The 23008-nt window shown below is 49.2% G+C and overlaps 11 protein-coding genes; 4 read left to right on the plus strand and 7 right to left on the minus strand.

Annotated features, from left to right (window-relative positions):
• Nucleotides 1–2577: 2577 nt before the first annotated feature.
• On the minus strand, nt 2578–4073 carry CHC_T00008952001 (homogentisate 1,2-dioxygenase). The gene is made up of 2 exons (XM_005717697.1): nt 3650–4073; nt 2578–3539 (listed from the first exon to the last, which is right to left on the minus strand). The coding sequence occupies exons 1-2, from the start codon at nt 4071–4073 to the stop codon at nt 2578–2580; spliced, it is 1386 nt and encodes a 461-aa protein (XP_005717754.1).
• Nucleotides 4074–5306: 1233 nt separating this feature from the next.
• CHC_T00000017001 (hypothetical protein) lies at nt 5307–5393 on the minus strand. The gene has a single exon (XM_005717698.1). It carries the CDS (start codon nt 5391–5393, stop codon nt 5307–5309), a length of 87 nt encoding a protein of 28 aa, XP_005717755.1.
• A 9-nt stretch (nt 5394–5402) lies between these two features.
• Nucleotides 5403–6422, plus strand: CHC_T00000018001 (hypothetical protein). XM_005717699.1 is given in 2 exon segments: nt 5403–6260; nt 6261–6422. The coding sequence occupies 1 exon segment, from the start codon at nt 5403–5405 to the stop codon at nt 6258–6260; it is 858 nt and encodes a 285-aa protein (XP_005717756.1). The 3' UTR covers nt 6261–6422.
• A 1939-nt stretch (nt 6423–8361) lies between these two features.
• CHC_T00000019001 (hypothetical protein) lies at nt 8362–9114 on the plus strand. Its single transcript, XM_005717700.1, has one exon. It carries the CDS (start codon nt 8362–8364, stop codon nt 9112–9114), a length of 753 nt encoding a protein of 250 aa, XP_005717757.1.
• Nucleotides 9115–9155: 41 nt separating this feature from the next.
• CHC_T00000020001 (hypothetical protein) lies at nt 9156–11288 on the minus strand. The gene has a single exon (XM_005717701.1). The coding sequence runs from the start codon at nt 11286–11288 to the stop codon at nt 9156–9158; it is 2133 nt and encodes a 710-aa protein (XP_005717758.1).
• A 2173-nt stretch (nt 11289–13461) lies between these two features.
• Nucleotides 13462–15277, minus strand: CHC_T00000021001 (hypothetical protein). XM_005717702.1 is given in 2 exon segments: nt 13462–13555; nt 13556–15277. The coding sequence occupies 1 exon segment, from the start codon at nt 15275–15277 to the stop codon at nt 13556–13558; it is 1722 nt and encodes a 573-aa protein (XP_005717759.1). The 3' UTR covers nt 13462–13555.
• Nucleotides 15278–16342: 1065 nt separating this feature from the next.
• On the plus strand, nt 16343–18424 carry CHC_T00000022001 (hypothetical protein). XM_005717703.1 is given in 2 exon segments: nt 16343–17761; nt 17762–18424. 1 exon segment carries the CDS (start codon nt 16343–16345, stop codon nt 17759–17761), a length of 1419 nt encoding a protein of 472 aa, XP_005717760.1. The 3' UTR covers nt 17762–18424.
• Nucleotides 18425–18506: 82 nt separating this feature from the next.
• On the minus strand, nt 18507–18767 carry CHC_T00000023001 (hypothetical protein). The gene has a single exon (XM_005717704.1). It carries the CDS (start codon nt 18765–18767, stop codon nt 18507–18509), a length of 261 nt encoding a protein of 86 aa, XP_005717761.1.
• On the minus strand, nt 18768–19133 carry CHC_T00000024001 (hypothetical protein). The gene has a single exon (XM_005717705.1). The coding sequence runs from the start codon at nt 19131–19133 to the stop codon at nt 18768–18770; it is 366 nt and encodes a 121-aa protein (XP_005717762.1).
• A 27-nt stretch (nt 19134–19160) lies between these two features.
• CHC_T00009423001 (aspartate-semialdehyde dehydrogenase (AsA dehydrogenase)) lies at nt 19161–20308 on the minus strand. XM_005717706.1 is given in 2 exon segments: nt 19161–19219; nt 19220–20308. The coding sequence occupies 1 exon segment, from the start codon at nt 20306–20308 to the stop codon at nt 19220–19222; it is 1089 nt and encodes a 362-aa protein (XP_005717763.1). The 3' UTR covers nt 19161–19219.
• Nucleotides 20309–20318: 10 nt separating this feature from the next.
• On the plus strand, nt 20319–20594 carry CHC_T00000025001 (hypothetical protein). The gene has a single exon (XM_005717707.1). The coding sequence runs from the start codon at nt 20319–20321 to the stop codon at nt 20592–20594; it is 276 nt and encodes a 91-aa protein (XP_005717764.1).
• Nucleotides 20595–23008: the final 2414 nt, after the last annotated feature.

A 23008-nucleotide genomic window follows, 5' to 3' on the forward strand; every position in this document is an offset into this window, starting at 1 on the left:
CGCATCCTTCCTTCGCCTGCACCGCGGTCTCACTCCCGTTCGCTCCCTCTTTCTCACTCCCCAACTCACTCACTCCGCCGTCACACTACCCCCGCTTCCCTCTCTTCCAACTTCTACCGCCACAGCAACTCCTACTTCACTCCATCCCCTCCCGCCAAGCCCCTTCGCTTCGCATCCTCCAGACCCTACCGCCCCGTTCCTCGCCTTCGCAAAGACCACCGCCGTTGGCTCCGCACGCAAGAGACCAAGGGACCCGCCAGACCCGCTGTTAACGGCAGCCTCCCCCGCAAAGTTCCCACGCAAGACTCTAACGTCCCCGAAAGCCCCCGTCTTTGCCCCTGTCTTTGCTCCCGTCTCAAGTCCTACCGCTGTCGCTACCCTCCTCACTCCATCCACTGTCCCCGTGGACCCCAGGGACTTGCAACATACCCCCGTCACTCCAGCCAACTCTGACTCGTTGCACCAAACTCCGTCCCACCATGACCCAAACAGAACACAACCCAATCGCTCTACGCCAGAGGTAAGATTTCACTAACGCTCGCACTTCATTCATTCTACTTCACCGCTAAATCAGCACCCTAACCCGCCACCTTGTGTTCTCTATCTTGTCCTGCCCTCTCTGAATATTGCCTTTACGTACCTCGCTTACGTAATGTTCTTGACCTTATCGCCGCTATTCCATCTGCCGCCATTTTTTCTGCCTAATCGTAGAGTGAGGAGGCAGAACACTCGCAGCAGAAGCCCGGTTTCGAGTGCGACCACTGCCGACAACCTTTCTCCAGAAAGCATCATCTCGAGAGGCACATCCAAAACATTCACGAGGGCCAACGTCCCTGGACTTGCGATGCATGCCTCACCGCCTTTCACCAAAAACCAAATCTTGGTAAGCTATCCTCCTCTATGGAGTCGCCCGTATGTTTGCTGCGCTGTGACAGGAGAAGGCAAGCAACTTATGCTAACATCTTTATCCTTGTCTCATTTTTCCCACACTGGATGCCCTCCACAGAACGTCATATCATGACAGTCCACGAACAGCAAAGGCCATTCCAGTGCAACGTGTGTGACAGGTCCTTTGGACGCAAAGGGGTTCTCAAGAAGCACGTTCAAGTCGTTCACCACAACTCGCGCAAATTCGAATGCGACGTGTGTAGCATATCTTTCGGTCTCAAGTCAGACCTCAAAAGACACGTTCAGAGCGTTCATCAGAAGAAGAGGCCGTTTGTCTGCAACGTATGTCCCGCAACTTTCGCGCGGAGGTCAGACCTCAAACGTCACACACTCTCACTACATCCTGGCGCTGAAGTCCCTTCAAAGAGGAATTCCGGACCCTCTTCCGAAGCAGACACTACTTGAGTTGACTTTTCATAGTCAACGTTGCAAGCTACCTCTTGATCTCATTCAACTTGTACATTTAGAAAAAAAAGTGTAAAGCACTCAGGAGATCTTGTGATCACGCCTTATTATTACATTTCAACTCCCTGCCCTTTGGTCTTCAACACATTATTTTATCCGCAGCGACCAATCTGTAATACCATACTATGCTGTGCTACTGCAGTGGCTGCGTTTCTCTAAAGACTTGCAAGTCGACATTTGTCCCCACGCAGAGGTCTCTGAAACGGGCTGTAAGGACAGCTGTCTAAAAAAGCAGCAAAAAAAAAGTCCACCCCGGGGATATGATGCTCGGCACGCCACTTAACCCGCTTTGCCGCGATGCGTACCTGGCGCAACGCCGCCAGAGGCGGTTACCTCAGGCAACAGACCAGGAACATCATAGCTACAAGCAGTCGCTTTCCACATCACGTCAAGTGTATGTTCTGGGTGCATGACAATATGGCGCTACGTACGTAAGTCCATCGTAGAAACTGAATTCTAGAACAAACGAAACAACGCGCGTTCCAAGCCCTAAACTTTCAAGCCTTTTCATATGTAATGCTGTGGACCAAGTCATGCCTTGCATGCTTTTGGCGACAGCAGTGCAGCGCATACCCCTCCCCTTAGGAACCATCCATTCAGCTCATCTTCCAAATTCAGCTCATCTTCCAACACGTCAGAGGGGCTTCCAACACGTCAGAGGGGGACGGACAACACAAGACGGGATGACACAAATTGTTTACACGCAAACCGACACCAACTCGCATGTTATCAAGGGTGAAGCATTTTAAATAGACGGCAGCACGTCGACATGTGCCGCGTCCTCGGAAGTCCTCTCTATGATGTTACAGATATTTCTATATGTTTCATATCTCCATCACGCCATCCATCATACCGTTTAGTCGGCGAACTACAGAGCAAACGGGGAAGGACTTCAGCAATGATTGGACATGAAAAGATGCGCCAGCCATATCCGTTCCTTTCGTTCAACAACTCAGTTGCAGGAGGACAACAATTTCGAAAAGGCCACTTCATAACTGTTGCACAAAATGACCACAAAGAGCAGCAACATGCATGGCATTAGCGATGACGTGTCCCAGTTGTATCCTTCAGCCTCGATTATTGCAAATGCATCCCTGACTCGCTGGCCTCAAAATCAATGCGCTGCAAAATCTCGCTATGAGACTGCCCGGGTGTGGGGCTGAGTCATCGCATGTTGGGTTCGAACTTCCCTTCCAGCCCATTCCAACAAGACGGATATGAGGTGTCACGGTACTCGGTAGTCATCGCAAAGTCGGTCAGTTTGAGCATCTTGCTGGTTTCAAACATAAAAGCTAGCTCATTTGAGGAGGATCTTGTTGGCGTATCGGCGAGACTACGCATATATCTCTTGAAAGAGGCGGCGTCCGGCCCGTGCGGAGCCATGGCGGCGTGCAGCGTGGAGCAACCAGGACCAAATCTCTGACTGTCTTTGGCCTCATAAGCGCCGAATATCACACCCATGTACTCTGACATACAGTTGCGATGAAAATACGGTAAACGGAACGTGTTTTCTTGTGATGACCATCGCGGTGGGAAAATGACAAAGTCGGCTACAGCGAGGCCCTCGATTGGGCCTGGTACGGTCAGAACGGTAAATATGGAAGGGTCAGGATGATCGAAGCGGACGCTGTTCATCGGACAGAATAGCGATAAATCGTATGCGAACGGGGCATAATTCCCATGCCATGCAACAACATCAAACGGGGAACTAAAAAGACGACACTTGAATATACCACCTTGATACTTTGTGATGGACAGGTACTCCACAGTTTTGTCGTCAAAGGAGGCTGTGGGGTACCTAAAATCTCTTGGATTTGCTAGCCCATTGGCACCGATGGGACCCAAATTGGGGAGTTCGAAAGAGCCAGAGTATACTTCCAGTACATATCCACGAGCTGCGCCGTCATAAATTGTGGAGCCCGGGGACTCCTGATCGAAAAACTTGACGGCAAAACGAATTCCTCTCGGAATGACGACGATGTGACCAGGGGGCACGACGAGGTCGCCCAGCTCTGTCTGAAAACGAAACGTCCCTTTCTCGGGAACGATAAGCATGTCTCCATCACTACTGGAGAAGCAGCAATTAATCATAGACTTGTTGGCCGTGTAGGTATATATAGCAAGACCTACAAAAAAAAAGCGCAAAAGAGGAAAAACACGAGCACAACGTTGTCAGAAGTCGCGCTGGTATATTTACAAGCAAATTGCTGGAAGGGAGAAAACGAAATCAACTCACCATTCCTATCAGCAGGATCACCGGCCCCAGCGATGGTTATGAGGCCCTCGACAAACGTGTGAGGTCCCTCTTGAGGATTTGTGACAGGAATAGGCCCCCACCGCAGGCGCTCCGGAGTGACGTGATCGGGCTCTGTCAGTAATGTGGCGAGCTGAGTGTCTGGGAAAACGTTCTCTTGGGCGGCGCTTGGACGGATGCGATAGGTCCAAGTGCGACGGTTCTTATGGCGAGGCATTGTGAAGGCAGTGCCTGAAATTTGCTCCGCATAGAGGCCATAGGGACAACGCTTCGGATTGTTGTGTGGGGGTAATGCGCCCTGTATTGCCTCGGAGGTGAACTCGTTGCCGAAGCCGAATTGGTACACAGGCCATGGGGGACGGCGGGTGCTTGCTCGAGGCATGTTGAAATGGTTTGTTGGGGGCATCGGAAGCGAGGCAGAGGAGGGAAGCGGAATGTTTGAGGACATCAAATGAGGATAAGCTTGGCGAGACGTACTTGGTTAGGGTATATAAATACAAGGGGGTGAGGAGAGTGGGCGACAGGCATCCGGAGAGAAGTGGGGAAGAAAAAGAGTTGCGTGAGAGGAACTGAATAGAAACGATAGGATTGCTGTGGAAGTTGTGTGTGGACACTTGAGGTTCCGTCATGGCCCGGAGACTGGCCAAGTTGTGTGAGTATTTTAGAGTGGACTGTGATCTGATTTTTTTGTTAGATCATGCACAATGCGCGTCTACTGCAAAAAGTGTAATGAACCTTTCTTATTATTGCTTGCTTTTTGAACCCCGAGTCGGTACCGCATTACACTTCGGCTCCGCCCTGGCCCATCAGGACGGCTCCACGTAACAAGCCGAATCCCCGCGGAGCGTTAATGTATCTATATACCCCTGTAAGAGCGGATCGGGAGACCTCATAAACAAGTGTCGCAACAGCTCTTGGAACGAAAGATCAGCGTGGTTTTTTATTTACGACCAACCGATATCAATTTCGACAGCTGCAAAATTGCCAACTCCTCAACCTTTCACATCTAGGTATAACATTATCCGGCTAACTAAACGGAATGCGCTAGCACGGGAAAGCAAATTTGACTTTCAGGAAAGAGAATCCCCACCTTGAAAAGTAGTCAGTCCTCAAGGACTCCCTCTTATGCTTCACCCGAATCGATTCTACAATATCATTCCGTTCTATGCTTGAGCACTGCTTGTTAAGTCACATCGCAAGTATCTGTCTTCAAGCCTCTCGGCCCCGGGGAGCATGAAGTTTATGGCTACATGGTCGGCTGCTTCCTCCCGACATCAAAGAGAGTCGTAGAGGGCAAAAATGGGACGCATGTAGTAGTTTTAGTTTTCTACGACGAGCCACATGCATCAATTTGTATTGGTTGATTCAAATTATTTTCGGAAGAGATCGAGTACACGCATATACTGCGGTTAAGTAGTAGTCGGCCTATATCTTTCGCGCCAAAACGACCTGCCACAATCACACACCGCCACTGAAACCTCCAAAATCTGGCACGTTTTGATCAAAGCAAATCCTGCTTGTCCGTTGCAGGCCCCCACTAATTTGACGTGAGAATGCCGCACACACTTTCACTACTTTCCACCTGGGTTGCTCCACCCTTTCCCCACCAGTTACACTTCCACTGACTCACCACACGCCATCAACCCCCCATCCGCACGCCGCTCCCTTCACAACTATGCTCAGCACACAAGACCGCGATAGAATAAAGCGCGACTTCAAGGATCATGCCCTGGCAATGCCAAGACCAAAGCCAAAGCGACGCCGGAGAAAGTCATCCTCTGCGCGCGCACCAGTTATGATGTGCCCGACTGATACAGTCGGCCCACGCATCCCGAGGCTTTTTCTTGAGTTCGAGCGTAATTCTCCGATCACTGCGCATATGGAGTGGCTGCACCATTTGGAACTATCCTGCGAAAACCAAGGCTGCTACGCTGCTGGGTGCGCGACAGGCTCTAAGAAGCTGGCTCGTGCGTCGTCCTCCTTTGCTCATGCCCACGGCGCGAAAACTCTGGTCAATGGAATGAACATGTTTCTCACATACCATATCCCACACTATTACAGCGTATCTTCGGATGAGGAGTGGCGCAAGGCTCTCGCCGCTCTGCGCTCCTTTCATGCCTTCTGCGTTCATCGGCGCTACGTCAACGATGACTCTGTTCTCATGCTAGCCTTGCATCGGCTTAGGAGTTTTCGAATACACACTATCCCTCATCGAATCCAGAAACTAATCGAAGACAGGTACTGGGATCGTCTCGACGACGGAGTTGGTCAGGAGCACGGTCCAAACACGCCGAAAACTACTGCTGTAAATTCCGCCGAGGTGGGATACGAGGCTTGCCTGGGGGGCGAGATGGCAGTCACCTTAGTCCAAATATTGCCAAACGGCTGGGTTGTAAGAGGTGATAACCAGTTTGGTGAAGAAATGAGTGTGTGTATTTCATTGCCTTCTGACCTCGCATCTATCGGAATGCTGGGGATGTCCCTGTCTTCTGTGCCGTTAGGACTGCGAAGAGGTCTCTGGAGACCTATTCCTAGAGATGGTGAGTCTACAGTGCCTATAGTCTATCCACCAGATGATGTATTCTTTTACTGAATAAGATTAGATTAGAGGAGGTCTCCTTTCTTGCTGAAAGCCGTATTTCTTGAGTACGTCAGCAATTATGAATCCGACTGACGCACAATGGAGCGAAGAAAACCAGATTCTGCGATTCTCCGCAGATACGGGCTTGATTGAGTAAAGAACAAGTTGTACATAGAGAGATTTATCAAATAAGTCTAATCCTTACTTTCTGACAAGCATATACTTTCTCATAGACGATTTAGGACGAAGATATATCCCAGAGTGCTGATGGTGGCCAACGTGCGCAACGCAAATGTTTGTACAACATCAATACAAGGGCATGGCATGCTTTTCGGTCGACGAACTTTTTTGTCCTGTCGTAGTTCTCTGCAGCTGCAATGGGCGAGGTTGTACCGCCCCGTTCGATTTCAACGCTGTGCAATACAAGGATAAAGTCTTGGAGTTTAGTTCATCCCGAGATTTTAGAACAAACCATAGATGCATACCTTCCGCCGCCCTGTATCGAGAGGAATGCTGCATGCTGCTCTTCTGCAGGGCTATTACGTACCTAAGAATGCTATGGTTTCAAACGTAAGTGACAAACTTTATCGGGGGCAAAAGAAAGCTTCTTTTCAAGCACGCACCGTCGGTGTTCTACATGTGTCAGAGAAATAAGAAATTACTCGGGGTCGGACTATTTGCATTGCACAGGAGGACAATGGCTTGTCTGTGACTCTTGACCCGATATCCTACACTCTTCCTGTACCTACCCTGGCCTTTGCTGAAGCGATTCCTGTGCTTATCGCGATGTCACGTTCGTATTGATACAAAGTCTAATAGACGACAGTACCACTAAAACATCATTCCCGTTTTAGAATTTACGTACAACGGCTGCGGCCGAGAAACGACGGCTACTAGTGCTAGTACTCCTGCTAACATTAGCAGGAGTACTAGCACTAGTAGTCGACTCCTGTTAACAGGAGTTTGAACCAGAAGACGCGAAGGCTAAACATCAAATATTTTTGAAACCCCGCATATTCCGAGGCTGAGAGCACCTGGCAATGACAACGCCCAAACACGCCAAGCACTGCTCAATACGTTTTGCTCCGTCAGCTACTGTGTGGAGTGAGGGCATTTCATCCTAATGCAGTGTTATCAAAGAGTACAGTCTTTCGTCGGCTTTTGTCTCGGTATTGACGTTCTCTTTAACTTCTGTTTAATTTGTTTGCAACTTTTTGAAACGGCTTTTGTCCTACATATTCGATAGTGCAACTACAGGTCTGCGATTGACCGGCATGCCCTGCACTGTTTAAGGTGCACTGCTCCCTCTTGTAACCGACTTTCAATATGGCTGAAATTGGGAATCTTCCTGGAAACTTCGTCCCACATGTTATTTCCGAAAAGCTGAGGAGGAGGGCATAAATACAAAAAAAGAATTTTGTATGGCCGGTGATGCTATGGAAATTTGGAAGGACGGTGCTGGAGAGCTTTTTTTCAATGCTCTACATGTAGAACTTGCCTGAAAAACACTTATGAGATGTGGTCTTCCAACTGTGCAACTGCGTCAAATCATGTTCATGTCTAGAGATAGTAAAAAATATCCAAGATGGTGTAAAGCCTATATACATTTTTTCCGGGAATACTTGTTGAATTCCTAGCGGTCAGCATTTTTTTGTTGATCTGTAGTAGAACATTTCCTTTGACCTTTGTTGCGTTTTCGTGGGTAGCTCAAACAACTCGCAAAGGCGAAGGCCTATTTTTCAAGGTGAGGTCATCAAAGAGTTCAGTGGAGTTCAAACCGTCATATACGAGTCCTGGCAAGCTTCATTAAAAATGAAAGTAAAAAACCAACTACAGGACACGTATTACAGTACATCGATTTTGATAAAAAGGTGTTGTCGAAACCAAAAACATGGCTTGTTTTGCGCGATATGCGGATCAACAGTTTCTATTCATCTGTTTTCGAAAAACACTCTTGCTCATAAACATCTGTCTCGCTATCATCGGTTGTGGCAAGTAGAAGTGCTTGAATATTCAGCTTGACGAGATTGATTAGGATTTCCTCAGGAAATACTGGGTCCTTGGAGGACAGTGCACCAGCAGTTGGATTTCAAGTCACGAATCATCCATCGTCATGGGTACTCGAGCGCGTGGATCTACGGCATGGATGCGACACCAGGTCGTGCAAGATCGGATGTGGCGAATAATTGATGCGAAGGATCAAGTACTTGGCCGGCTTGCGACGCAGATCACACACATTCTGCAAGGGAAACATAAGCCGATGTACTTCGACAACATCTTTTGCGGAGATCCAATTATTGTAATCAACGCACGTCACATTGCACTAACTGGTCGCAAGCGCTTCAATAAGCATTACATTCATCACACTGGCTATCCTGGTGGACTCAAGAAAGTTCCTATAGCGCAGGTGATGGAAAAGCGACCGAAAGACGTTCTTCGACTGGCTGTGAAAAGGATGTTACCTCCAAATCGTTTACGAGACGTGCGCTTGTCCAACTTGCGGATCTTTTTGGACGAAGAACATGATCACCATTCACAAAATCCAGCTCCCCTACCGCCTGTCAGTCGCGGGCCCCGCCTGGGACGTGGAGGACCGCCGACGTATTCGGAACTAGAAAGTTGGTGGACAGAGAATTTACTTGACGTTCCGGATAACATTCTCAACGAGGTTGTAGCAGAGGTTCGAGCAGAAAGGGATGGAGGCCCTTCCAGAGCCAGTCATCGGATAGGCCTAGTACAGGCGCTTGACCTCACAGCTGAAAGCGATTACACTCCTGAGCATAGAGAGAGGATAGGGGCCTACATCACCGCCGCTGAAAAAGATTTGGAGGAAAATGCTATTATTATACCCTCGTCATTAGCCTGATAATTCGATGACACGGGCTTGTCACAATATTCCACTTATCGCTAGTGTGCCATAAGTACGGCATTCTCGTTCTGGTCCAGAGTTAAAGAACAGTGTATCCATCCTTTTCCAGGAATTTGCACTGATTTCATCTGCACGCCGCCATTCTTTGACCAGAATGATACATCAACCATCTCCTCATACACACCCAAGAGCTCGAAGGAATATGCGACCTCGCTATCCATGGAATTGAAAACACGGAATCGTCTGTCTCCCATGGTTGCGAAGGCTTTTGCATCTCCTATCAACGCAAGGCCACGTTTCGCTCCAATGAGTGGGCACATGACCCAGAGCCCCCAGTCGTGCATTTCCAGTGAAGCTGTGACGGCATCACCAATAACTGCCTCTTTTGTTCTCCAGTTGTAGATCAAGGCAGTCGAGTGCAATTGAAGTATTTCCGTCATTGGAGCTCTATCTTCAGGCTTTAGTTCTGTACGAATACCAGTTCGAATTGCTGTGACATAGCGCCAGGCCTGGCAATTTGTGTCTGCCCAGAGTAAACCAGAGGGATTCCGAAGTGACCGATCTAGGGCAGCGAGGGGTACATCTGGCTTGATGAGTACTCCGTCTGCTCGGCACGTTTTCAGTACGACGTCACCATTAGTCTTCCCTAGACGATCACCGATTCCAACTGGTCCAGCAGAAAAGGCCGATAAGCATGCCTCTAGCAGAGCATTGGGATCCCCATCAATGTCAGGGAGGGTTCGATTGTTCGTGTGTGACATGAATACATCCTTGAACGGAAGCAAGCCCAGCGAACGGATGAGACAGCTCGTGGTCAAGTGCCACCTCCATAGAAGAGACGGGTCTTTAGCGTAGCGGTAGTCATCACAGGAGCGCATGGCAACGATTTGTTGCAATGAGGCGGCGTGGGCCATATCTGCGGGAGTCCCCATGCACCAGATCAAGCTAATATTTCTCTCTTTGGCACATCTGTCAAGCTGTTTCTGCCATGTTTCAACACGTCCTGGATATGCTCTCAGATCACGCACTCCCAGATAAATTTCAACAAGCCAGTCCTGTTCAAATGTTGTTGCGCCCCAGTCATATGCTTGCTGCATCCATCTCTCGAACAGGGCCGGTCCTGCAGGGTGAGCACGGTCTTTATCTACCCACCAAGTTTCGCCAGAAAAGGAAGAATCGGAAAGGTAATCAGATTGCGAGGAGATGTGCCTGCTGTGGAGAATGAGTGGTCGATTCCCCAACCGCTTACGGAGCCCCTTGATGGATTCCTTGCCGAGAACATCTTCACGGGGTTCCCAACGAAGCATTCCTGTCGGTGGAACAACATTGGGGTATCCCACGTCCGCGACTTTCCTAGTTATTTCATGTCTGTAAAACCAGCTGTCAAGTTCTACACACGCGACGGGTATATTTTTGTCGTCGAGGCTATCCAAAGTTGCCGCAAGCGTACTGGGTAAGTCCATTCCTTTTTCAGTTCTATACCAGTACGAGGCTCCATTATCTGTCCACATCGAGAGCTTCCCAACACTGACGTCATCGTATCTACCGCGATTGTTCACTATTACACCTTGACGCTTGGCGTGATCGCGTACCAGTGCACCCCACGTTTTGATAAGTTCTCGTGGAGAACGCCTAGTTATAATAGCTAAAGTCGTGCAAAACCCCGTTGGTACGCAATCCAGATCGCCAGACCATCCCCACTGTAGCTCCCTGGGACCTTCCTCAGTATCCGCGATAGACAGAACTTGATCATGGAAAGAATCCACAGGAGCTAACATAATACACTCGCTTGTCGCCCTACTCATAACGATAAGAGGAAACACAGAGCGAGGGCGGACATAACCAGGGCGACTAAAAAAATCAAACTTGAGCTCCGCATCGCAGGCGCGCACGGGAAGACTGAACTCTGAACACTGAAAGCCGAGAAAGTGAAGCTCAGCGGCATCTTTAGCGCGGTCCGGTTTCCAAGACTTTCGAATGCGCGGCTTGTCGAGCTGACCGGTTGACAGGCCCTTCAACGGGGCAGTCGCGCGAAGGTTGACATACAACACGTCGGAGGCGTATGGAGATTTTGAAACTTCGCAGGATACAGAAGGAGGTCTGCTCGTCTCGCCTGGTCCAAGAAAGCGCTCCACATTGGCAAGCGTGATACTTTGTTCCGGTGACGACATATGGCTAGCACTCAGAAGGCATGAAAATCCGTCTCTCGTACATATAATATGTGTCGACGCAACGGGCGAGATAATATTCAAGGGATGTTAGAGAACGAAATTTCCAAGAATGAGTTTTTTCGCGCCCTGATGCACCGCTCGGACCACGGACGGATACCAACAATACGTACTGTACGATATTTGAAGTTGGATGACTGTTCCAGCGTGAAAGGGGATTTCTGTGAAGTCTTTTTTAACATCGGCTCACCCATCGGCCTTTCACTTAAACCCTGTCCCGTCTTCCGTGGCTACCGCATACGTGCAGTTTTATAAAGATAACCGTAAGGCTCCTACAGATGAATTCCCCAGCTCCTCAATAGCTCTCATCCGAAAGATGTAGTGGCTTTCGTCGCTATGCTCTACTGAGTGCTTAATTGACTCACTTCACTGTCTCGCATCATGACAGTTCTGTTAGCGTCGACTTCGGAATCGTTACGAGAGCTATGAATGACCACACCTCCCAAGAGCATGCAATTAAATAATTGCGAAGAGGAGATTTAGGATCAATGTCTCGTAGCTGTGATGTCAAACGTCTGTCCACGTTTCTTGTGTACGTGATTAATATTCAAGTGGCGTATCAGTTTCTGCTTGCCTTCGCAGCACGTCGGACAGTTTGAGTGAACTGTGCGGGAGGGAATGAGGACACAGGCCTATCAGCCAATCAACCAAGCATTGGGAGTGCGAAGACATGAAGAAGGCTACATCATGCTACAAAGATTGAAAGGAGCGTCGGGAGAAGCAAGATGTAAACTGTTGACAGTCGTTACCCTACATCAGCTGCAAAAGAAGAGTCGTTCCTACATACATTTCTTCTTACTTCGTGTAACACTGCTGAGCACAGTCCCCAGTGCCTTTTTGAAAGCCATGCATTGCTTCCTCCTACGATCAAGTTTTCTACGGCGCATTTTTAAATGGGTTAGCCATGCACCAGAGCCGGATATTCTGCACATGTGTGAAGTAGAGGAGTGTGTCGAATGCGTAATTTACATCTACTGCTACTGCTGGTTTCTGCGATATACTCTTGATCGCATTCGTTTTTTTGCCGTATTAGTCACATACTTGACATTGCGTCTCTGATCAAAAGCAAAAAGCTCTTCTACTTTAGATTTCGCCTTAGAACATTCTTCGGGTTCGTTTCGAGCATACTGAATACTGTTATTCTTTCCATTAATGATGAAAACAATGACACGCTTTCAACACAGCCCATGTCCCTAGTACAGGTGGCCCCACCAAAAAGTTATAGAGTTTTTATTCTTATCAATATCGTCGATGGCTTTAATTTCCTTAGCTCGCGTCTGGGATAGAAGTAAACAAGGAGACTTCCATGGAAATTACCTTCGAGAGCAATGTGACACAATAAAGTTTTTATTGTAAGCAGCACGAGGATATACGAAACCGACAACGCAGTTATCTGTCACTAAAGGCGTGGTTCCAGGGATATATATCGAGTTGCTGGGTTGCATTTTGCAGTGATGAAAAGCCCAGCTTTCCAATCCTAACAATAGCCCGGCAGCTGTAGCAGACCCATTAAAGTTGGTAAAGACATTCTTGCTTGTGCATGATACAAGGAAATCGGCTTGTGGCGAGGGAAACAAATTTAAGCAAATTCTCCTAATCTGAATGGAAAAATGTTACTGGGAAAAATTAACGTTGTGGCCCAGTTTTTCCTGCTGAGAGACGTCATGTGCCACGCCCACCTTGGCGTTTGCTTGAGCGTGGAGACGCTTCAAAGCCTCTGTCCCCATCACAGCACTGTACCTGCAACATCTCTTGCGGACCAACTGAGATTACTCGGCAGGCCAGATCAAAGACTCGGCAACGTCACCGCTTCCCACAAATCCTAGGCTCATTCCAACTACAGGACGTGTCCCCGCGGATTTGGACAGTCGATTGTCACAGAGATGTCAACCTCCGCTGCTCTTGCAGATAAGGCCACAAAGTTGTTTGGGGCTCTGTGCGCTGGGGTTACCGTGGTGGGCGTTACAAGCCTCGTGGTAAACGTGTACTACAATACAGGGAGGCACAGAAAACCGATGCCCCCATCACTAGACGGCATTGAGGGGAGTCTCCCTGAAGAACCTGCGGATGCCGCGGCCACGGAATAAAAAGCCTAGTCACAAGGAAGCTGAGATGATAAGAAAGAGAAGATTATGTTTACAGTTGGTTAGTTCGGACTTGCAACAGAGTTGCCGTTCCGAGTTGTGTATCTAAAGGATTTCGAGGTTACCTCATAGCTCCTCTTTCGGTCTTTCAGTTTCTTCGAAGTCGGCTAAAATCGCATCTGCAGCTGCCTTCTCGCAAAAGGCTGGTGTCTTAAATTTCATAAAGTATGCACATCGATTAGGTTCTTCAACACTAACGATTTCTTCGGTGTCTCCGCAGCTGAGCTCTACCTTGATACTCCTTGCCGGTCCATTCCAACATCTATCGCCTTGCGCGAAATTCATTAACCTGTTTCTGCCATCACCTTTCCATCCTTTAAATCTTCCGAGCACGGCGATAACAGATCCGTGTTCATATTGTCTGACGAGATCAAAAGGGCATATCTCGAACTCGTACTGCGTGACAGCCTTCTTGATACATTTTCCATGGAGTTTTCGGAGAGCGCCATCTGATCCGTAGTCCAACGAGGTTTTGCCCTTAAGCTTCTTCAACCTCTCTTGGATATGCCTCTTCTTATCTTCAAGCTTGTACCTCGCGGTGTCCGCCTTTTCAACACAATCAGAAATGCGTTCTCTAGCAATCAAAGCCGGTGGTGAGATCGGCAATAGTCGCTGCAGCTTGGAAAGCACAATGATTTTGTAGTAATTTAGCTTGCGCAGTATCGAATTCAGCCCGTCAGCCCCGAGTTCAGCGCAAACCATGTCGACGTCTATGTCATCTGCATCTGAATTCCATTCTTCTGCATTCGCCTTCTCTTCATCTTCCTCACCATCTTCTTCGCAATCTGGGCACTTGTCGTCATCGTCTTCGTCATCGGCAAAGCTCTCGTCGTCGTCGTCGGAGTAGTCCTCGTCTTCGTCCTCATCGTTAGCGACGTCATCATCTTCAGCGGCACTATCTTCGTCAGTGTCATCATGTATATCGTCGTGGCTCTTGTGGTCTGACTTAGATTCGTTTTCGATTTCGCTTTGAGCGGCGTCCGCCTTTACCTTAACTTTTTCGTCTGGATGATCATCATGGCCCCCTTCTTTGTCCCCAGTTTGCAACTCAAGATTTCTTTCGCCGTCATTGCCGTGATCATCATGATTACCGATGAAAGCGTCATCGCCGTCATCGGAATCTTCATCGCTGGATATGCCAGTATCAGTGGCGGGGTTGCTGGTTGGTGAAGGGGAGTTCGTCTCTGCCGCACGGCGTAAATCATCTTCATAATCCCTTCGTTTGCGCAGACTATCAGCTCGCCTTCCACTCCTCTTCAAATCTATCTCCACTCTTTCAAGTTCTTGCTCGAGGTTCTTAATTTCCCTTTCATCCTTTTTGGCATCGGAGGCAGCCTCCTTCGCATATTTCTGTCGTGTAGCAACGCCTGCAATGATTGCATCTGCTTGTTTCTTTGCCATAGCCAGCTGTTTCTTTCTTTCTTCACTGCATGTGTCTGTGCAGGTACCAGCGGGCTCATCCGAACCATCGCAACAATCGCATGAGCCATCATCCACCCAAGACGAGGGCAATTTGACAGGTCGAAAGGCCTTGTTTCGACACCAGAAGACGGCGCCTGGACATGCTGCCGTGCCTGGCTCATCGGAGCCATCAGCGCAGTCGCAGTAATCGTCGTTTAATTTTGCAGGAGGAATAGATACTGGGGCATGTCCTGGCGCATCGCGTGGAGCACACACAATGCCTGACTCAAGTGCAGTGGTGTTTAACGGATGGGCACCACGCAAGGCATTGACATCCCGACACAGAAGGATCGCGGCAATGAATTGAATAAAAGGTGTAACAAGCATTTGAGGGAAAGGCGGCGATGAAGCTTATGGCGGTGCGGCGGATGTGGAGTTGAGGACGGTTATTCAAGGTGGATGAGGGATGGTGTGTGTAGTAGTATACCGGAGCAGAACGGTAGATGTATGAAGATGATTGGATAGGAGAGCGTGATCCTTTCATGGAATGGCAAAAGTTAGCCTTGGGAAACAATTTACTATTAATTTGACAAAAAAGCGTTTAGGGTTGCAAAATGGCTGCCTATGTCTTCTGCAAACTTAACGCTCATTTGCGCAGCCAAAAAAAAGTAAAAGCGTCACGTTGTCATCATTTAGGCCCGGCACATCCCCAAGCCTCTCAGCTTCGACAGGCTTCTCTCTCCCTGTTGTTCTTCGCCTTACTGTACACATATCATCAGCCTTGTGACATTCAACATTCTTCTTCATCCTCACCATCCTCAGCTTTCTTCCACCTCCATTTCCTCATGCTTTCTCCTCTCTACGGCAACGGGCTCTATTACTAGGCACTAATCACTGCAATTTGCCATCACACCCTTGCCTTGCCATAAAATAGAGCAATTTCATAATTGTGCTTTTTTCAAAGGCCCGCTACATTTGCGCCGCTCACACACACCAGCCTCCTCTTCGCCTCTCACTTTGTCTTCACCCCGAGGGTTTTATGACACACATCTTCGCACTCGCAGCTCATTTCAAGAGCTCTTTGCGTCCAAATTCCATAAACCTTATCGGCCTCCGTTCATTTTCTTGTCGCTTCAACGTCTCAACATTTCATGGCTTCAGACGGTAAGTTTCTCCGAAATACAACCACACGCTACGGTCGCGTCCGCGCATTCCGAATTCAATCGAATTTCCGTCCTCCCGCTGCGCGTCCACTCTCGCCTTGAAGCAGTCTTCTTACATGTTCTCGCTCACGTCAACATTTGTCTTATAGAGGTAGTCGCTTCGATGTCCACGTCGGAACTGGAGCGCCGAATACAGGCTGTTCATAACTCCATCAAAATAACAGACCACCAACTCGGCGAGGAGCGCGATGCTTTGCAACAGGACCGTTTTGGCCGTCGCCCCTCCGAAATGCCTAAAGAGCTGCGTCATCTCTATCAGTCTGGGGCATGGAGTCAACACAGAGTCTATCTGTGGCCCCTTGTTCTCGAACATGCACGCACTGGCCACCGTCTCGCTGCTCACGCGCAGTCAGAGCTTTCTTTTATCTCGTACAAGCAAAAAAGTCCCATGCCAGAAGGCGACGCTATTGCTGAAGAGGCTGTGAAAGAGTCTGCTGCAGCAAAAGCTGTCTTCTCTTCGCGGATGAGGAAAATTTTTTCTGCCCGGTGGGCTGCCCGTGATAGCAGAGATCGACATCTTTCGCGCACCTATATGCAAAAACGCAGGAGCTGGGTGACCTTACTGGATGAGGCCGAAGAAAACAGAAGTTCTGCAGTTGTTGACGCCGCCATCGCTAGAGACCGGCAGCTACTTGTTGCCACAAGGGCGACGTCGGGCATGGGCGGCGGTATGACGAACAGGGAAGTTGACCTCATTTTCCAGGAGATCGAAACAACGGGGGGAACAGCGGGAGGATACGAACGGTGGAGTAGAAGTATTACGAAGATTCCGAACCATAATCCCGATTACTTAATGCCCGCTTGTGACGGCGGTGGTGTGTTGATGCAGAATCCGCTCGCAGATCATTACGCGGCACGAAATGTCAATCCCTGGACTGCAGAAGAGAGGCGCATGTTTTTGGAGAAGTTTGTCATGCACGGAAAGAACTTTCGCAAAATCTCAGCCTTCTTCGAGCACAAATCAAACGAAGATGTTGTGAGATTCTACTACGATAACAAAATGCGCATGGGTTTGAAGCAGCTCTTGAAAGAATCACATCTGAGGAAGCGAGGGACGAGAAAGTTAGCTCTCACTGAGCTGGCAAAGCTGCCCACGGAGTCGCGGTCCATAAAAGACAATTTTATTCACCAGCCTGGATTCTTCGGTCCTGATGATAATGAAGAGGAGGAGAAAGAGAATGAAAGGGGTGATGCATTTTCCGATGGTGCAGTAGCCCGGAGCTGGACTCCTCAAAACAGACAAGCTTTGATTCATGCCTTATGTAGGTTTGACGTCGCCCAAGAGTGGAAGCCAAATGTAAACACAGTGTCAACAGTGTGGGAATCGATATCGGCCGCTGTAGGAAACAAAACACCAAAGCAGTGCCGGCACTTCTATACCAAATACAAAGACGTACTAGGACTTGGAATCTACGCACCTCCCGCATATGACAAGTGGCATCGATCTCCAAAACGGATCACTCCGGATTCTAACTCATCTGCGGAAGAGTCGCAACCACGAAAACAGCCAAAACTCAACAGTCTGTCAAGAAAGGCCAGCGCTCCTTTCCCGAGGTTATCCAGAGAATACCTCAACTACGGCGGTAATACTAATAGTATTGGCAACGGCACGAAGAACGGAGATGGCGCGAGCATCCGGAGTGTATAGGAAGAGAATGATGAAGTGATCGGACTACGGCACATTTGGGGAATTTATTGCCTTCGCATTCATTGAGTTGATCCCTTGTGCTCCTCGAAGCGAGGATCCACAGCCATCCGGAACCTTCGCAACATTTGCCGTCGACCGTCCTACGGCCGACAATCATGAAGGCTTCTGATGGCAACGCATTTAGGACAGGCCAGCGACTTACGCTGACGTACCCCGCATCGGGAATTGCCACTCCCCGTATTGGTTTGGTGGAGCTTGCCGATTCATACCGCTTGAGAGTAGACGGAGAAATTTGAAACAGCGGTTTGAACCATCGTTCACCTTCGCTGAATTTGAGGGTCTGAGCAGAAAATGCATTCTGCTGGCTCCAGTTACGCAACTGTCCCAGTCCCAAAGGCATGATAACGAAATATCTTTTCGATCCCAAAGGTCCTATGAACTTTGTCATCAAGAGTCACAGAACCAGAGGGACTTGGAGGGCGATCATCGTTCCAAGGAATAGTTAGAAATTGGTGCACTAGTATCCAAGGGGGTCCGCTATCTTTGAGCATGGAGCGTGTGCATCGGCGATGATTTTATTCACACGATTTTTGGCGGAGGAGTCGTTCCGAGGTGGTTCCAAGCCGCCTTCAGTCTTTGATAAACATCATGAGGCGAAGCACGATATTCGGAGAAGGAGAAGCACAGCCGTCAATGAGGACGGCACACGGCAGCAACTACCGAGAGGTAGCAAGCATAGCATGGTTCATGACGCTCGGGAGAGATGAAAGCGAGAATTTTCTGAAAGGGGCATATGATATCTTGCAACAAACTCCTCTCGGCCCTGTCTTGAAGGCCACGATCCGTCCAGATAACCGTCCTTGCGCCAGTAAAGCAAGCTGCACTGCAGGGCGCATTCATGGTATCCAATACCAATCGATATATATGTCTTCGTGTGAGTTTTCAAGCCTTCAAACCTGAATGCCGAAAGACGAAAGCAAGTTAAATATTTGCCAATATCTAGCATTCAACCCGAGTTTACGGCACATGGCGTAGACAAGTTGAAGCTTTCGAAATCTCTCCGAATAGAATTCTGTAAAGAACCGTACCCAACTCCAGGGAGCATCGTGGGGTCGCAAATGGAGATGCATGCCATACAGCGCTCTACTGGTTTCTCAATCTTCGAACGAAGAATGTCCAGGAAATCAAACAGACCATAGGAACCCCTTAAAAAACTTTTATGCTGCACCTCGCTGTCTTCGACTCGGAAGTCAAACAACTGGAGCAGTGAAACTTTGTGAAACATCGTATATCGCTGAGCTTTGTCTGCCGTGCCTCGTTCCCTCCTTACGTTTCGCTGAGAGGCGCGATCCGTATATGGCTCTGGACGCATTCGAAGGATTCGCAGAAGTCAGGGAGCTCAACAAATCATCAACTCTGGATGCTGGGGTTTCAGGGAGTTTACTGGTTCTTGTACGCTCAGTTAATTAGGTCTCGAACTACACATAGCTCAGCGTTCAATAACGAACCCCCCGCTGCTCCAACGATTGTGTTGTGTCCAAACACAACCATTCTGATGTCGAAAACATTGCAATCCCGAACCCGTCCAACTGTAACCGTGTAGCCGTCCCCTACCATTCTATCCATTCTAGGCTGCGGGCGGTCATGGGAGGGATTGTAAACGACATCATGATCTGGTGCTGATGGAAGCCCTAAGTCTTTGGTGATGCTGGGATATGTTTTGATGCAATCGATAACCTCCTCTGCGGTGGCCTTGTTCGCCAGTTTTATAGATAAACACTCGAGATGGCCGTCAAGCACGTTGACTCGGTTGCACATGGCGGCCACGTTGACGTCTGCATCCACAAAGACACTGTTCTGAACGGTCCCGAGAATCTTTCGCGACTCCGTTTCCATTTTGACTTCCTCCCCACCGATGTACGGAACAACATTGTCCAACACGTCCATACCAGAAAGACCTGGATACCCCGCTCCGCTAATGGCCTGCATGGTGGTCACCATGATTGTCTCAATACCAAACTTCGCCGCCAGTGGCTTTATGCCGATGGCCATCGCTGTGGTAGAACAGTTAGCATTCGTAATGATGAATCCCTTGTCGTAGCCTCGGGCCTTCCTCTGAGCTGGAATGATGTCGAGATGGTCCAAGTTGACAGGAGGGATTAAAATTGGCACGTCAGAATCATAGCGATGATTCTTCGCGTTGGAAAAGACGGCTACATCAGCCTTAGCGAACGCCTCTTCGACCTCGCCAGCAAAATTGGCGTCCAGACCCGAAAAGACGATCTTGACATCTTTAAATACTGGAGCGTCTGGTTTGCATTCTGAAACGACTAGGGGTGCCATTGCGGGAGGAATAGGAACAGATTGCTTCCAATTGACAGCGTCTTCATAAGTTTTTCCTGCGGATCGCGGGGAAGCACCAAGGGCAACGACATCGAACCACGGGTGACCGTTTAGAAGCTGCATGAAGCGTTGTCCGACGGACCCGGTGGCTCCCAAGACGCCGACTTTGATCTTCTGGCCAGGGGCTGGGGCGGCCATACGCATCGGTTGGGCGATGGAGAAGGGAGCGATGGCGGCGGGGAATCTATGGAAAGTGGGACGGGAGGCAGGGGTGAAAGCACTACATGACAAAGTAGACGTGCCGCGCGGGGCGAGGGGGGCCACTGCGGGGATGAAGGCTGGGAGCATTTTGGATGAGTGGGTAGAAAACACTAATGCACGAATGGCGCAAGGATATGGAGGCGTTGTGAGAGTAGGCTTGTCTTTGAGGAGCGGTACGGGTGTGGTAGTGAGTCGAGGGGAGTTTGAAGAGTACAAGTACGTGACGTGAACAGGGGAGTGAGATGAAATTTGACGAAATTCAGTTGTAGTAGCGCACCATGCGCTGGGCCAACGACCGGTGGATGCTTGACCTCAAGGTCACATCGGCTCCGTCATACAAGTTGTACTGTACCGTATGCTCGCGATCCTGTCTCGCCGGCGATCGCCAACCGAATGCGTGTTACATCCGCGAGGCTGCGCGCACTGCACGTGGATCGCCATTTCCTGCCATGTGATTTGACCGAGCAAAAAATCTCCCACTGCACTCTTTCTGCCGCACCACTCTATTTACACACGCGCTTCATTTTCCCGCCTTTTTTGAATGGTACTTCCTCCCCTTCAAATTTTCAAATTCTCCCTCCGTCAAGCCCACTCGCCCTTCGCGAGTGCATTCTGCTCTTCTCGAAACACATCGTTCCACACCTCTGCCGCAGCTGACCAGATCCCGTCGCCCATCCTCTTCACACCAGTGTTATCTTCCGCCTGTATTTCCTTCTTCCTCATCCCTTACCCCTCCTCATGTCTCCAATCGCACCGCCGCAACCGCGGCAATTCTTCACAAACCCGGACGAGCAGGAAAACACGCCCCACGTAAGAAACGATGACCAAAACGCATCCAAGTCTTCTAAGCGCCCACCGCTCACAGTTCAGAAACAGCTTTTCCAAACCCCAGCCACCCAACCAAGCAAACTTGGCAGTCGAATAGCCAAGACTCCAACCACTACCCCCGTTAAGCCTCTAGAGAAAGACTCTGTCACGAAACGTCACTTTCGTCGTCAGAAGAATTCAGCCACAACTACCCCAAACGCCACCCGCCGCGCTCCTCGTGCCGCCACATCCACAGCACGAAACAGGCCCGAAATCTCCCACCTGAATACCACTCCTGGAGTCCGTCCCAGCTATGTTCTTTCCCGTCCAGAGATGTGGCGCAAAATGCAAATAGAAGACCTTACCGCTTGGCTCAATTCTGAGCTCGTTGACTCTACCTGGAGCTATGACTGCGTCATGATGTCGAACGTTTCTGATTCTGCCGTCTTCTTGAAACAAGCCTCCGCCATGCACCATCTATACAAATCCCCAGCGGTCCAGAAAGTTCTCACAAAAGTCGATGCAGAAGTCACCCAGAACAGGCTCTTCATCAACAAGAAGATTCATCTCTCGACCCATCATGAGCATAGGGAAAGGCTTATTTCCTTGCTTTTGCTCAATTACAATCCCAGCTGGCTTCTCGTTGGCCTATCTGTTATTCTTGAGTATAACATCGGTGCGCAATTAGATGAGGCTGTTAAGAAGGCTAACCCCTCTACACCCCGACTGGTTTCGGAGACGCTGTTCATGTCTGTCCTTGAAAATGCCATAAGTAAGCACTTTCTTGCCAATGACCAACCTGGCATAGATTTCCAAAACATTCCTCGCTCACTCAAGGGAACACATACAGCTGCACTTCGGCGTGAGAGCTACAACGCCCTAATACTCAAAAGAGTATTACACCTCATTTTCTTAGTCGATCAAGCGAAGCAAAATCGCGGTCCCATAATCCTCACAGACCCTCCCCTGTTTCGCCGTGATTCTGACATGACGTCGTCCAAGGATGTCATTGATCAGATGGGAAAGGACTTCTTGCCGGATCACGGCGACGTCGCTAGGTTTTTAGGGCACCGTTTGTACAAGGTCACCTATGAAACTCCACTTTTCGAGAGGGACAGCCTTCTCGTGACAAATCTCGCAGAGGATCTTCGTGATGGAACACGCCTTTGCAAACTTGCATCTATAATGCTGAAGGACCGTAAAATTCTCAACGGCATTCGACGGGTAAAGAATGGGATGTCTCGCGCGGAGGCACAAAAGTGTCGCCTAAGGAACGTGAGTTTAGCTCTGAGCAAGATTCAAGAACATGCGAACAATAATTTAACGAAGTCTTTCAAGTGGATTTGGAGCCATGAGGACATTGTGAATCAAAACCTTCCGAAGACTGTTACATTGTTGTGGCAAGTGGTAGGGTTATGGTTGGAGACTGTCGTTTTAGACAAACAGCATTTGCACGACGAACTGAGTGTCGTGCAGAATGAGTGTCGTGAGGCTCGGAAGCATCGTAGACCTGGTTTGTGGTCACCAACTGGCAGTGCTTCATTGTTAGACAGAGCCGCGCATGACGTCAGTCCAAGTCGCCTAACAGTATACGAAACTTGTGAGAGCGAGCACGGTCACCTTTTGCTGAGATGGTGTGCCACAGTAGCTCATATGTACGGTCTCACGGTCAGGGATTTTTGTGAGAGCTTTCGAGACGGAGCAGTGTTGTGCGTGATCCTTCATCACTACTGCCCTGCACTTGTAGCCATTGATGAGATCAAACCGGTCCAGCAGGCGGATTTGCGGTCGGTGGCAGACTCCGAAGCGGAAGCTGCTCTTGTACAGAAGAATTTC

This window comes from Chondrus crispus, genomic scaffold (assembly GCF_000350225.1).
Source record: "Chondrus crispus Stackhouse genomic scaffold, scaffold_349, whole genome shotgun sequence".
Classification (NCBI taxonomy): Eukaryota; Rhodophyta; class Florideophyceae; order Gigartinales; family Gigartinaceae; genus Chondrus; species Chondrus crispus.